Source organism: Thunnus maccoyii, chromosome 19 (assembly GCF_910596095.1).
Source record: "Thunnus maccoyii chromosome 19, fThuMac1.1, whole genome shotgun sequence".
In the NCBI taxonomy this organism is placed as follows: domain Eukaryota; kingdom Metazoa; phylum Chordata; class Actinopteri; order Scombriformes; family Scombridae; genus Thunnus; species Thunnus maccoyii.
In genome coordinates, this window is record NC_056551.1 from 14,991,965 (window position 1) to 15,006,478 (window position 14,514).

The following is a 14,514-nucleotide window of genomic DNA, read 5'->3' on the forward strand; positions in this document are numbered from 1 at the left end:
AGTGTATATTTACTTTAGACAGAGACATGCAGATCCATCAGCCAGCTGCACGTAAAGATGCATATTGACTGCCAATGTGATGTCACCCGTAACCTATAGTACATCATGTCGACACCACACTGCAGGTAGCAGTTTACAACCCCATGGTGCAGCAAAAGCTCAGATCAGCTGTACACACTGACGGCCAGCTGTATCAAATTCAAGGCATCTAGCTACCGTGCCTCTGTTATATTATTGGTGTCACAATCACCATCTGTAGTAGGTTATACATACGATGGAGACATCTGTGACAGTGTGTGGGTCTAACACCTTCAAAGATGTTTACTGGGGAAGAATTTTATTAAACTAGACACTGAATTTAAATGGTTACAGTGCAGTCTTTGCAGCTCTCTCCTTCTCATCTTGTTCTCTTAGTATTATAGGCACAGAAAAGAAGGCAAAGTTTTAGTAGATGAAGTTCAGGGTATCAGATACTTTGCCCTTTAAGTTCTTAACACTGCAGTAAACACACACACACACAGACAAACGCGCACACACAAACATGGACGTCAGGGCAACTGCAGCATGATTCCAATCTGTGAATGTATTAAAAGGGAGAGGAAGCAGTATTGTTGGCCCAACTGAACACCGTGGCTTTTTTGCTGCTAGAAGAAAGAGAAGCAGAAAATAATTCTTTGCCTGCGGAAAAATATCTGGGTGCACCACAAACTGGCTTTGGCCCTTTTTTGTTAGCAACAAAACAGGAAAACCAATAGAAAAAATGTGATTTATGAGAAAGAAATGTTGGTGCGTCCTGGAGCTGCTTGTGTACTTTGAGATCATTGTAAGAAAAAATGATCATGTACAATACTTGCTCACTTTCCAACATATGTAATTGCTAGCTCAGGAAAAGCAGCAAGTCTACGCTTGTGCCACTTTGTGGCCTCGTGTTTCCTCTCATTGGACCTGAGGAATCCAGAGTTTTTAAATTAAGGTAGTAATCAGAGCAACCTGCTGGTTGTGACCCCCCTCATGTAATTACAATATAATCACTTATTTTTATTTTAAATATAACTCCCAAATGCTTAGCCTGTGACAAGGATAATTACTTAGAGTGCTTCCCCATGTGGCAGAGTCCTTTTTTTAACATATGCTTATATTTGCAGCAGAGCTGACACAGGAAAAGATGTGCAGTGGTTCTGCTTTTATGTCACTTTTGTCCAACAGCTTTTGTGTGTTATGCATGAGAAACAGATCTACTGCGGGAGACAGAGAAAAAGGCGTTTTAGCAAGTCTTATTGTTTATGTATGAGTGAAGTGAAACAGAATGAGTGAGAGACAGTTATGTGAGGTGAGAGTGCTATGTGTAGATGTGAACACAGCATGGTGATGAAGAAGCAGATTGAAACTCATGGTCAAAGGGTGAAGAAATTTCTTTTGTTGGCAGGTCAGAGAGAGTAGCAGAGGATTAGCTGGGTACTCACTCTGCATGCACAGCCCATCAGTGCAGTTCTTGGACTGGAGCACCATGCCCTCACAGTCCTTTCCCCCGTTTTTGGGTGCTGGAGCGCTGCATTCTCTCCTCCTCCAGTGGGTGCACTCTGTCCCACAGGTGGACCACTTACTCCACTCTGTCCACAGGCCATCCACTACCACACAACAGACAGGACAGATGAGGGTCGAGTGAACGATATGGCCAATGAGAAGATGAAGACAAATGGGTGCGTGAGTGTGAGTGGATACGTGATTCAGACAGCGAAGGATATGTGGGAGAGAGACACACACGTAAGGGTGGAGGTACAAACAGAGTGAAATATGCAAACTCAAAGTTGCATCATATTTTATGTATTTAGTTTTGTGCACCTAAACCCTTTCCGCCCACTAGAAAGTGGGCGTATTGTTATTTTATACCATACCTGGGCAGAGAGGATTACACGCCAGCTTCTGGATGCCTTGCCCTTCACAGATGGCGCCGCCGTTGAGTGGTGCTGGGTTGGTACAGCTGCGTGTGCGTTTCTGGTAACCACGACCACAGCGGCTGTTACACACCGACCACTCTGTCCATGTCGACCATCCGCCATTTACTGGAATACATAGAAATAAAAACATGTTAAAATATCCTTAAGAATGCTTCCTGTTGAACAAGGTTTATTGTCAGAGTTTTATTAAAGGAAGCAAAAGCATGAAAATGCATAGATTGGGGTGAAAGATTTGGGATAAAATTAAATACAAATTTTTGCAGTAAATTTGCAGTAAAAACAGAGAGAGACACTGCATATAGCCATTAGATATGAATTTGATTAAGTTTCTAAGACATCTCTTTAAAGTTATTTGCCTATTATAAAATGCTCATTATTAAATGTGTCTACACTGTAGAGTTTCTGTTTTTTGACCCTGAAATCTCAGGTCATTACTTTACCATGCAGCCAGACAGTAAAATCTGGTCAGATTGCTGCATTTTCCATTCACTGATTCTTCCTAATGCCTCTCTTCCCTCTCCCATCCATCTCTGTCAGCGACTAAATCCAGTGCAGAGTGACACCAGGGCTTGTGGCTGAGAACAAGTCTGTGGCATTTGAGATGGTAGAACTGGGCCCCTTGGAGTCTCCGACTTTCAAATGTGACATGCTTATGAGTGAAGCCCAAAATATTGGACTCTAGGGGAAGACTGCCAAAGCCCCACATTTCTTTACTGTCTGCTTTCTTTCCTCCGTGGATTATGGCTCTATCTTCTTTCTCCCTCTTTCTCCCCCCACACACTCTCTCCCATTATTTTTCTCTTTTGTTGCCAGTTTGTGCTCCTGTTTCCAGTGTCCTTGTTGCGGGTTGGGCTGAAAATCACTGGGCTAAAAACGCACTCCCTGTCCTTCTCACTTTTTCATCACCAGTGTCAGACACAACTATCCCTCATCGTTTGGGTTTCTTGTACTGCTTTGTGGCGGAGTATATGCGCTTTCACACACAGCACAATTGTGCAAAAATGGGCGAGTATCACATTTTAGAAAAGGGGGATAAAGAGGCAAGGACAGCACAAACAGATGCAGTAACTTGTGGTTCTGTCTCTCAAGGATGAGCTGACATCAAAGCGGTTTTTCGACACTTAGCCCTGATAGACTGCTTAAGTGACAGGGAATCCTTGTAGAGACAGAGACCCTTGTCCCTGGAATATGCTCTCGATTTGTGTTTCTACATCATCCTTACACTGATCCGCTGCTAGCCACATTGTTCTCTATGTTCACTTAACTGTAAGTGATAAGCAAAACAACAAGGATGCTAACAACACCACACCTCCAGTCCGTCCAGGAAAGCTGCTCAGAGGGAGACAGGAAAAGTGGTGAAAGCTTCATGGATTTGAAACTTAACGCTAGTGAAAATATCAGTTTCAAGAAGCCAGGCAGACATTGTGATAGACCTTCTGATTTCAGACCTATTAGTTTAATTAATTGTAATAAAAAAAAAATATTACTAAAGCCATAAATAACAGACTAGCACAAATCATACCAAATATTATCCATCACAATCAAACCAGATTTACACAAAACAGAGATTTAAAAACCAATACTAGACCATGTCTATCTTTAATACAGTATGCCAAGAAGTATGAGAGGGATTTACCACTAATGGCGGTTGATGCAGAATAAGCTTTCGACCGACTCAAATGGCCTTGTCTGTATAAAGTGTTAGAGGTTTATGACTTCCACTTAAATTTATTAATATGGTAAAAACAATCTACAAATCATGAAAGGCACAAGTATATACAAATGGAATTCTTTCAGAACCCTTTCCCTTAAGTAGAGGCACAGCTCAAGGATGCCCTTAATCACACTCCCTGTTCGCATTAGCAACCAAACCTTTGGCTCAAAAAATTAGACAGACAGAAAAATTAAGTGGCATTACAATTGGTAAGAAGCATTACAAATTTAGTTTATTTGCTGATGATTTATTACTCTATTTAAGTAATGTACATATGTAATTGAAATTATGTTTGAAACTTTTTTGAAGCTATCAGGATATAAAATGAATGAAGGAATGAAGGAAAAACAGAATTAATGGTAATGGACAAATGTTTAACTAATTTGGAAACTCTTAACAATTTGAGGTGCAAACAAGGAATATGAAATACCTTTATTGCTATATTAGAGCAGATAAGTTATACCTATACAAAGACAATTTTCTTCTATTAATTAAAGACCTTAAGCAAAACCTCGGAAGGTGGTCTAATTTGAAGATCAATTTAATAAGTAGACTAAATATTTTCAAGATGATGTGGCTGCCAAAATTTCTGCACATATTTCTGACTATATCTATTAAGTTTGACACCAGCTCCTCAGATAGATGTTTAAAATGTGGCACGCAGAGTGACCCCTTAATACATATCTTTTGGTATTGTGATAAAATTAGACTCAGGAGAACACTGAAAGATGGATTTCAAGAACTTGTAATTGTAAAGTTGCATTTTCACTAATGATTTGTCTCTTTAAAAATGTTGGGAAAATAAGATACTCATCTGGATGGCAAATTTCTTTTTTCATCTTTAGTTTATAAGAAGCTAATATTACAAAACTGGAAAAATAAAGAAGCACCTACACCTCAAAAATGGAAAACATAATGAAATACTATTTGAGTATTGAACGGACAATGTTGGAAGACAGCAACAAAGAGGAACAAATTCACATGATATGGAGCTCAATTTACAAAGCTCTGTAGATGTGTGTGAGTGTGTGTGTGTGCGTGTCTGTGTGTGTATGTGTGTTCCTTAATCCCCAGAGGTAAATCAGCAGTATTATGAGGAGTCCCTTCAAGCACAGGATGAACCCTGTTGCCCTCAGTTAAATGAGCTATCAAGCCAATAGTTGTTCCATGCAGAAAAACAATGTCTCAGGTTGAAAGGAGCATCTGCTTCATGTGTCATTTTTTATGTCTTTAGTAGCCTCCAGCAGGCATTGAAGTTTAACTTCACAGCCGCGCTGAGCAATAACAGTCATGTTAGTTGATGTTAGTGAGACAGTGGGTGAGTCTGTGTGAAACCACAGCGGGGGTCTCTTTAAGTATGGTTCAGCCACATGAGCACTTCACTCGCAGTTCAGAAAATCACAAATAATCCATTCCTTGCACACCTTCAGGCATGAACAAAATGAGAGAGGGACTGTCTTTATGCAGAGTGACTTTGAAATGTGTTTTATTTAGAGTTGAGCTGACTTCTTATAGGAATTCCACACTTTTCCCTCTCCACTCGTTTATGACTTTACTTCATCTCCCATGTGACCATTGAAGTGGATGAGGTCAGGAGATGTGAGAGTAATGGTAGATATCATTGACTGTGTTGCTAAGTATAAGACAGTAGTTTACCGTAGACAATAACTGTGGCGGTGGTGCTCCGTCTCTTGGCCACGATGTTCTTAGCCACGCAAGTGTAGTTGGCGGTGTCAGAAAGGCGGGCCTGTTTGATGATCAGGTTGTGGTCAATGGTGATGTAGAAGTTTCTGTCATCTGCGGGATCAATAACCTCCTCATTCTTTAACCACTCCACCTACGAAGAAGAAGACAACATGAAAAAATGAGAAAAGACAAACATCTCGGATACAACAGAAACGTATTTTAAACAGAAGATGTAAGTGGAGATATAAGATGGGCTGACCTCATTAAATTGTGTACAGCTATATATGTTTAAGCTGCTGTAGTTTTTCTCGTCTTCGCCTTACATTTCAGTGAGTGCCACGATTCAAGCACAACCGTTTGTCTCTGAGGTCCTGCTACAAAAAGTCAATAGCTACCATGCTCTTTTTATTCTCCCCTTAGAACAAAGCACTACAATAGCAACACCATTGTCAGACAGTAGAGAAAAGAAAACTCTCCACAATTCCTGAAGCTGAGAGGCACTCTGACCTTTTCTTATGAGTTTCATTTCTCTAAATGATACTGATATTGAACTCCTGGCACTATCACAGAGCAGGGGGCCATTTAGAGTCTTTATTTGGCTGTAAATCACCAAGATCCTTTAACTCTTCAAGGGGTGTAAAGGTTTCGACAAGAATAACACATGCCACCTCTGCAGCCACTTTGATTCAAAAATATTTCCTGGTTCTCTGGTTTTCTTCAAAGAGGCTGTCCACTGATGAGGAGGCCTGGCAAACAACTAACTTCCTGTGCATTGTGATATCCTATGGGGAGCGGGACCTGATAAGAGATAAGACACCAAGGAGCAGTACTGGCAAAGATAAGCAGGATGTTTATATAGGATCTCTCTCATGAGAGATAAACTATCTTGAAAAAAGTGGGGCAATAACCTGATATGAGTCCTGCCAAGACAAAAAAGTCTGTGGGCTCACTGTTGTTGTTGGATTTCTTACGAACAACACAGAAACTGCATGTAGTGGTACAGATAAGTACAACACATTGGCCATTGTTGTAAAACCAGCATTGTTAGAACTTTCTCAAAAGAAAAGATGGACTGATTGTGACACACACTGGGTTATATGCATCGCCAGCCTCACTAGAATCTAGCCTGAAATGACATACACTATCAAAGATGCCATCAGCGTCACACCTCAGCAAGGCTGCCTGCTCTATTATCCAGTGGAGTGAACACACTGGAGGGGCTGAGAAGAACATATTTTCAATACTTCACTTCACAATTATTTCACACTTAAACTCTTCCAACCCAGGCCTCTTTCAAATCAATGCATACAACACATACATACATTGCATAAACCATAAGATACCTTTTCCGACATGACAAACTTACACCTGAACAAACACTAGATGCAAACTTAATATCTGCAGCGCTTTATAGTAAACCTTTGGACTGCATTTTATACAGCACCTTTCTAGTCTTATCGACCACTCAAAGTGCTTCACAACATGTCAATATTCACCCATTCACACACACATTCATACATTGATGGCAGATGCTGCCACGCAAGGTGCCAACCTGCTCATCAGGAACGATACAGTGCTTCCTTCCCAAAGCGCCCCACAATGTTGCTATGCTCACCCATTCACACATACTCACATACTTTGGGGTTCAGAATCTTGCACAAGGGCACTTCAACGTGAGGACCGGAGGAGTCGGGGATCGAACCACTGACCTTCTGATTAGTGGACAACCCGCTCTACCTCCTTAGCCACAGCCGGCCCATTGTAAGCATGATGTGTATTCTCTCCTGATTTCGTGGTGTGAGTGTTTTCTTCTGTAAGCACGTATTAGCTGAATCAATCTCATGGAGCCAGAAAGGATAGGATTCCCCCACCAGCTGTCTACTAGCTGAAATGAAACCTCTCTCACACACGAGCACAATGCAATAAACTGCAGTATGACATAAGTTGCGATGCGTAGGAGATGCATTACATCTGTCCATCACTTACAGATTGATTTTTAGAAATTATTTTCATTCCTCAACATGGTGCTGCAGCATTAAGAATAACTCTTACCACACACAAAAAACTAAAAGAAAAGGAAGTTATTAGCTTACATTTAATTTATAACTAGATGTTTAATGAAAACAGGTTTATTATTACACATCAGTGAGAGCTGTATTATGAAGACACAAGACACTAAATATCTATTCTGTGTTAACAGTGCATGTGATGGAATTCCTGCCTTAGTACTATTTAAGTAGTGAAGGAAGTCACTGTGAGAAAATTATACAAAATTGACAATTTCATTGTCATTTTGTTGACAATTTGTATCACAGGTTGTTACTCTTTTATACATTTTTGTGCCTGAAATTACGTAGACTAAAACCTCCATCGCTAAAAACACATTCGTTAAGAATGATGATGCAAATAATGCTTTATCAAAGTAAATTGAAGAACATTTTTTACTCAAAGACTTTATAGCAAAGCATGTCCGTATGAATCAAATTAGGCATTTTGGTACTGTGATATTGAACTGGCTTGTGTTTTAATTTTATTACGACTAATGTGTTTTGACATATGCTGAGGTGACACTTGGACATCTGCCACGACTTTGAAGCTTCTAGTAATAGCAAAGATATTTTCTCCTAGAGGTTTCAACACTGAAAATATCTTTTGTAAAGGTCCTCTTATCACATAAATATACGATAAAGGTGACTCTGATGCATTATCTTGATATCAGACCTGTAATCACTATGTAAGCAATGATTCACTGTTAAAACTAAATCAGAATAGTTTATAAAGAATGGTACATATCCACACGATTGGAGATTACAGTGATTATAATGCTTGCATCAATGTATTTATTGAAAAAGGATTACCAAACGGCACATTTATTTGAGAAGTATGTGTGTTTTGTGTTACAATATCACCATCAGTCTGTAATACTGAATGAAACTAACAAATATGACTAACACGACCAGAGAGAAGGACCCTGTAGAGAACAAAGATTTGACAGTGATATAATTGCCATTTTGTGTGTCCTTTGTTTCCTACGTCATGCTGAAGAGTAAGGGAACAAATCTCTAATAAGATAAATAAAGATGATGCAAACAAGAGAAACAAAGCTTTTGTGGACTTGATAAATATTTGGTCTCTCGGTGCTCACATCAGTGTGTGCAGAGCACAGAAGTGAAAGGTCTGTTCTTAGAATAGAGATTGACAGTTGATACAAAGAGGTGGTTATCCAATTTTGCACCAATCACAGAGGCAGCAGCCTCTCCAAACTGCGTTCAGATGTCAAGAGCACTTTTATATGAGAAGGTAATTAAAAATTCAACAAAAGAGCTTTTCAGTGCAGATGTAGGGGTGGGAGGGAGCCACAGTGACGAGGGATAGAAAGTGGTAGAAACTCGTGTCAGAAGTGAGAACGTGTGTGTGTGAGGGAGCAAAAGTGAGCAACAGTTCACCCATCATTTATTCTGTTCCGACTATAATTAGGACTCATTTATAAAACCAGAGATGAAAAGGTAAGCCAAACTCTGCGCCACACTTGTGAAAAGATTTCAAATGATTAAAATTCAGCAGAAGACTACATCACACATAGCACTTGTCCAACTTTTTCTCATGCCAGCAGATTCAAACACGCACACACAGATACACAAACACTCATGCACTCACAGCTCGTTAGTGTCTGATTGGCAGTGGAACATCTGGAGAGGTAATTGGCACATTTCTTGTCATTAACGAAGGGAAATTGCCACATGTCAGCTGTCATAAAGAGAGGGAGTCTTCCTGTCTGGTCGGGGGCAGCCAAGTGACAGAGAGAGAAAGACAGTGTGGAGGAAAGAGTTCAACATAAACCTAGAGAAGAAGAGAAGGAGATGGACAAAAAGCAAGACAGGTAGCACAGGAGGACACATCAGGAGGAAGATATATCACCACTGAGAGCCAAGGATAGACAAGAAAAAACAAACGTGTCTTTAGGGAGGAAAAAGTTTACTAAGCGGTGACTTTTAATTGAAGAGCTGAAGTGAAAGAGAAGCAATAAAGCAAGAGGTAACCAAAGAAGATCCCACTGAGAAGAGACAGGTTTTTCATCTCTTTAGATCTGGAAAATCCATAGATCTATATATACTGGATGGTAGAGGAAAATAAAGACAGGTTAGAAAAAGAGATATGTCAAAGGAGGTGTTGACAGTGTAGAGAAGGGAAATCACTGATGTTCTTTGTGAATCAGTGACATACAGGCCAATAGAGACCTTGTGTACAGGTGCCCTGTTTCATTAATATGATCAAGCAGACAGAGTAGGTCAGTATAGGCCTGTCAACATCTTGTCTTTAGCTGTAGTGATTTGTGGATGCCTTTGATAGACTGAAACTGTGTCTCATTTTAGGGGCTGGATCCTCTGAAATGTGTAAATGATGGGGGGACAAAATCCACAGTCCTCATTTTGCGCAAAAATATATTCAAAAGTTTATTTGAATCTTATATAAGGCTTCAGTAGTCTGAGTTAGTCAAATAAAGTGCATAACATCCAAAATAAGTCTTTTGAGTGCAAAATTCCCTTTTTTTGTTCCCCTGGACAGTGTTTCCTCCAGTGCAGCTGCAGTGGAAGGATAGTAGGAAAAAAGGGAATTTTTCACTAAAAAGACTGTTACTTTAGAATGTATTATCTTGATTTGACTAACTCAGACTGCTGAAGCCACATATAAGCCTCAGATAAACTTCAGAATATATTTTTACACAAAATGAGGACTGTGGATTTTGTCACCCATCACTTACAGTCAACTCATGTTAGGAAGAGATATTTAAACAGCTGGTATGAACAGGAGGAATGATTACAGCAAGCAAAACCTGCTTCAGTCCTCATATGGGCACCACCTATTATTGTAAGACAGACTTGAAAAACTGTGAACCTATCTTTTAATGACATTTTCAGCTAATCCTCCTTGTAAGTCGGGAAACATCACATTACCACGTTGTATCAACCAGGTATTTGTCTTCAAGTGAACACTGGTCACTAGTAAGAACAGCACATAAACTAGATCATGAAAAATCCACTGCAAGGTGTATAGATATAGGTGAAGCCAGACATATACCACTTTGTGTGTTGTTATTATTACAATAAAATTAAAGTTACATGGATATATTCTCTATTTAAGGTTCCACTGAATAGTGTCAATACTTCCTTAATGTGATTCCTGTTAAAATGACATGGAGCAGAGCATTAGACAATATAAGATGAGTCAAATGTAAACCAATAAGATGGACAGAAAAGCTGAATTGTTCAGAAATTTGTGATGACTTCATTGGTCCTACAGAGAAGCATGTGTTCACCACTGAAGATGCACTTTTTCCTGAAAGTTCAAGTGCTTATTCTGTGGGACCTTTAACCTCATGTACTGTTTGACAGTTGATTATCATTTGTAGAAGTATGAGGGCAACTGCCTTGTGATAAATGTGTACAATTTAGGCTTTCAAGTTAAAAAGTAGCACCAAAATCTGCTATTAGTGTTGGTCTCTGTGTGGCTAGACCGTCTCTTTTAGGGTGGAGGCACATTTAGCCTTGAGTTTCAGTGTCCACTGTCGCTTCTTCTCCGAGCAAACATTACTGTCTGCGGACCTGGCTACAGCAGCGACGTGGGAGTAACTGTTGAGTGGGATGTTTCTGTGCTCTGCCAGGGTGTGCCAGCACAACACTAATTAGCCAAATATACAGAACACACTGTATACAATCCACTCACTTGTTAAGAACCAGTGCAAGGCAAAACCATTCATTACTCATCGCTGTTGTGTCAGAAATAGAACGTACAGCAGAGTGTGGGGGAGGAAAAGGGGTGTGAAAAGGAAGAACGGGGAGAAAAAAAAAATGTTCCACAGCAATGTGCGAGACTCTTCTACAGAGAAGTCATTATGAGCTCTCCTGCTTCTCCACAGGAAGTCTAACTATCTACCCGATGTAATTTATTCATTTCCATTTTTTCACAGCATACATCCGCTCCAGGCTTGAATGACACACCTGGAGAATGAGCCACAAAAGGTTACAAACTGATTATTCAATCATCCACTATGAGACAACAAGCCATATGTTCTGCCTGCGTGACAAGTATGGAAATGTGAGCTGTATAAATATTAACAAGTCGAAATACACTAAGGTGTGATATCTTGAGATGCAATGAGAAAAATGTTTGTATGTATGTGTACGCCTGTGCTACTTGTATTTATATCTGTGTGTGTGTGTTTGTGAGGGTGCATATGGAGGAGCAGGAATGGGAGGAGGCAGGAGGGTGAGGTTGGGTAATAGAGGTGGAGTTGGAGTGGTTATTACTGAATGTGTCCATACAAAGGAAGGATCACTGAGACTCCAGCCAGGAGTAATGACCTCCTTCTGCTCAGTCCTGCCTGAAGCCTTAGTCTGCTGAAGAATAGCCATTTCTTGAACTAGGTCCTAGTTCTAGCTCCACCGTTGCTTTTTTTGTCTTGTTTGTTGAGGAGGTATCTACAGTATAAAAAAGGATTTGTTTAGAATTTGGTGTACAAATCATCTTTGGCCCAAGGATCGGTTAATTATATGGTGACGATGTGAGTATGGGATCTCTGCCATTATACTTTTTGTTTTTAAGCCAAAATTATTATTCTATATTCTCATGGTGGGTGGACAAGTGAATTTACAAGTTGGCTACTGAGAGGCATGGCACGCACACGCTATCTTATGAGAAATATTAAATGATAAACTGATATAAACTATTACAGCTTTCGCCAGTGAGAGAACTGTGTAATACACTCTGTGCACGCAGTCCTTGGTCTCCTTGAGTCTCCTCTGGCCTTTAGAAAAGCTTAGACGATAACTCCACCAAGGGAGAGGCTTTTTGTGCTGTGATAGAGGTCAGTACTCGCTCTCTGTGTACAATACAACCTTCAGGAGCAAGGATAAAAATGCTGGAACCAATTCACGAGCTCAGTGCAAACAGTTCAAAGACTATTTTCAAGTGATAAAGAAACTTTTTACCCAAAAATGAGAACTCTCTCATTATCGTCTCATTACCATGTTAAATGAAAGTACTGGCACCCAGCAATGTGCTTTCCCTACAGTTCCAGGTTGCTTAATGAAACGTGATATTTTAAAATCATTTTATGCCCTTTTTAGAAGTGTAAACAAAGAAGCTAGGTTTACTTTTAGGGTTTGGAAGAAAGCCATGATGGCAGGTGAACCACTGATTCAAAACACAAAGAATGCCAATATTATAATACAGGCAATATATAAGTTGGTCTTGTAGCCCATTTAGCACATGTAGTAGTTCCTTGGTTTTGTTTTCCAATTTCAGTTTAAATCATTGCAGCAGTCTGGAGCCATAAGCCGTGCTTCTACGCTCTGTTTGATTAAGAATAATATTTTATTTTCATCTGGTGGTCTGATCCTTTCTGGTCTGATCCTTTTTTCAAAATTTTACAGCTAAATGTTTGTTAAAGCCTAGAGAGAAGGAATGGCAGCTACTTATGGACTACAGCAGAGCTCAAAAATATTGGGCTACTAAGAGTAAATCACAGCCTTTACATGGGAAAACTGCAATGATTGACAGGTAAGTGCCTGAGGAGCAATCTTTGGTTGGTTGCTACAGGGATTTGGTCTGGCCTCCTGGCACCTTCTCTCCCACGGGTAGCTTTAATGAACATACATTTCCTCTTTCACAGGGCATTGAAATGTTGTTACTCTTCACATTCCTGGCCCACTCTTAACAGGTGACAAGGTGACCTAACAAGCCACTGTTTGCATTATGCCTTCACTTTGCTTATTAAGTGGAACTGGGCCAAAAATCAACAGTGATCACTGACATTTACATGGTCTGATGTGCTGAAAAGGTGGCTGCTGGATCTCTATAAAGGGCCACAGTCAAGATATTCAACCTAGATGATGAGAGTCAGTACATTTAGTCAATAACAAAAACAGAGGAAATTTGAGCCTAATAACAAAACTACTACTGTCCTTCTGGAGCCACAGAACTATATGAGGAAACCTTGAATTTGGATCTAGCTGCTGATCCAGCTGTCGAAATTCATCTGACTTAGTCTCTCACTTCTCTAGATGAGGGAGTGTGAAGTAAAGAGCTTTGTATTTCGTGGCTTTCTTCTCAGTAAAGCCAATGGACTTAATCATGGCAGCAGGGCCCCTTCCCCGCAGAGCATCAATGACTCGTTACCCATGATAACACGGCAGGACCCCGGCTGACTGAGGAGATGCCTGAATTAAAATCCTGCTTCCATGGAAACAGACTCAGCAGCTCACAGTGCTGCATCACCTCTGAACTCTTGTCTTTCTCTCAGGGCTGAGATAAGTGCTCTGAAGTGGAGATGGAGGGCATGGCGGAAGAAAAGAGGAAGGAACAATAAAGCTGCATTCTTTCTCAAAGGAGATTTAAGTCCATTTTATGAGCCTGACACATATTATTGAGTATGAAAAGAGTCGACCGTTACTTGTGTAGAGGCCCTTTAGATTTTAATGAAAAAGCTTCATGGAGGATCTCAAAGGGAAGGTTCTGTGTTGAGCTGATGGAAAGCCCTCTATCCTCATCTTCACCTTTGTTACTATATCCATAGGCAGCACTCAGAAAGTAAGCCCATGTCAAACACAGAAACACAGCAGAGAGCCTCTCCTGCCAAATCACTCCTTCCCTCTTCCTTCCTAGAATAGCATATACAGTTCCATTTTCCGTCTGCCCTTGATTAAGTATATATCAAATATTCATGGCTATGGAAACGTGTAACAATGACTTGTAGGGAGCCTGGTGAGTGTTTAATGTATTCAGACCATACAAGACATTCAGATGACTGAATCCTTGTGCAATTTCAGAAACCTCACTCACAGTATTTCAGTCCTCCAAGGCCAAAGTTCCATTGGTAATGGTCGCAAGGAGAGCCAAAATAAATGCCTGCTGCGTGTTTTCTTTGTATGTGTGTGTGAGAGAGGGACAGAATGTGTGTCTATATGTATATGCGTTCGACAACACTACACGGTTACTTGCCGTACTTGAGAAAATCAATGTATAATGTGTGAATAATCTGTCAAAAACAAGGGTTGGGATACCTCAGTCTGATGGGAACTTCTGTTAAGAAAACATGCTGCATCATCACAGGAGCAATCCTGATTATTCAGCATAATGTTTAGTTTTCAGGGCAAC

The 14,514-nt window shown here is 40.2% G+C and overlaps 1 protein-coding gene across 3 annotated transcripts in view; it reads right to left on the minus strand.

Moving 5' to 3' along the window:
- Positions 1-14,514, minus strand: part of unc5cb (unc-5 netrin receptor Cb) — a 124,107-nt gene that overhangs the window by 20,694 nt on the left and 88,899 nt on the right. For all 3 annotated transcript variants that reach the window (XM_042396199.1, XM_042396198.1, XM_042396200.1), the window contains exons 5-7: positions 5,329-5,509; positions 1,896-2,063; positions 1,464-1,628 (exon numbers count right to left, since the gene is read on the minus strand). In XM_042396199.1, coding sequence (XP_042252133.1) covers positions 1,464-1,628; positions 1,896-2,063; positions 5,329-5,509 — 514 coding nt within the window. The remainder of the gene's footprint in view (positions 1-1,463; positions 1,629-1,895; positions 2,064-5,328; positions 5,510-14,514) is intronic.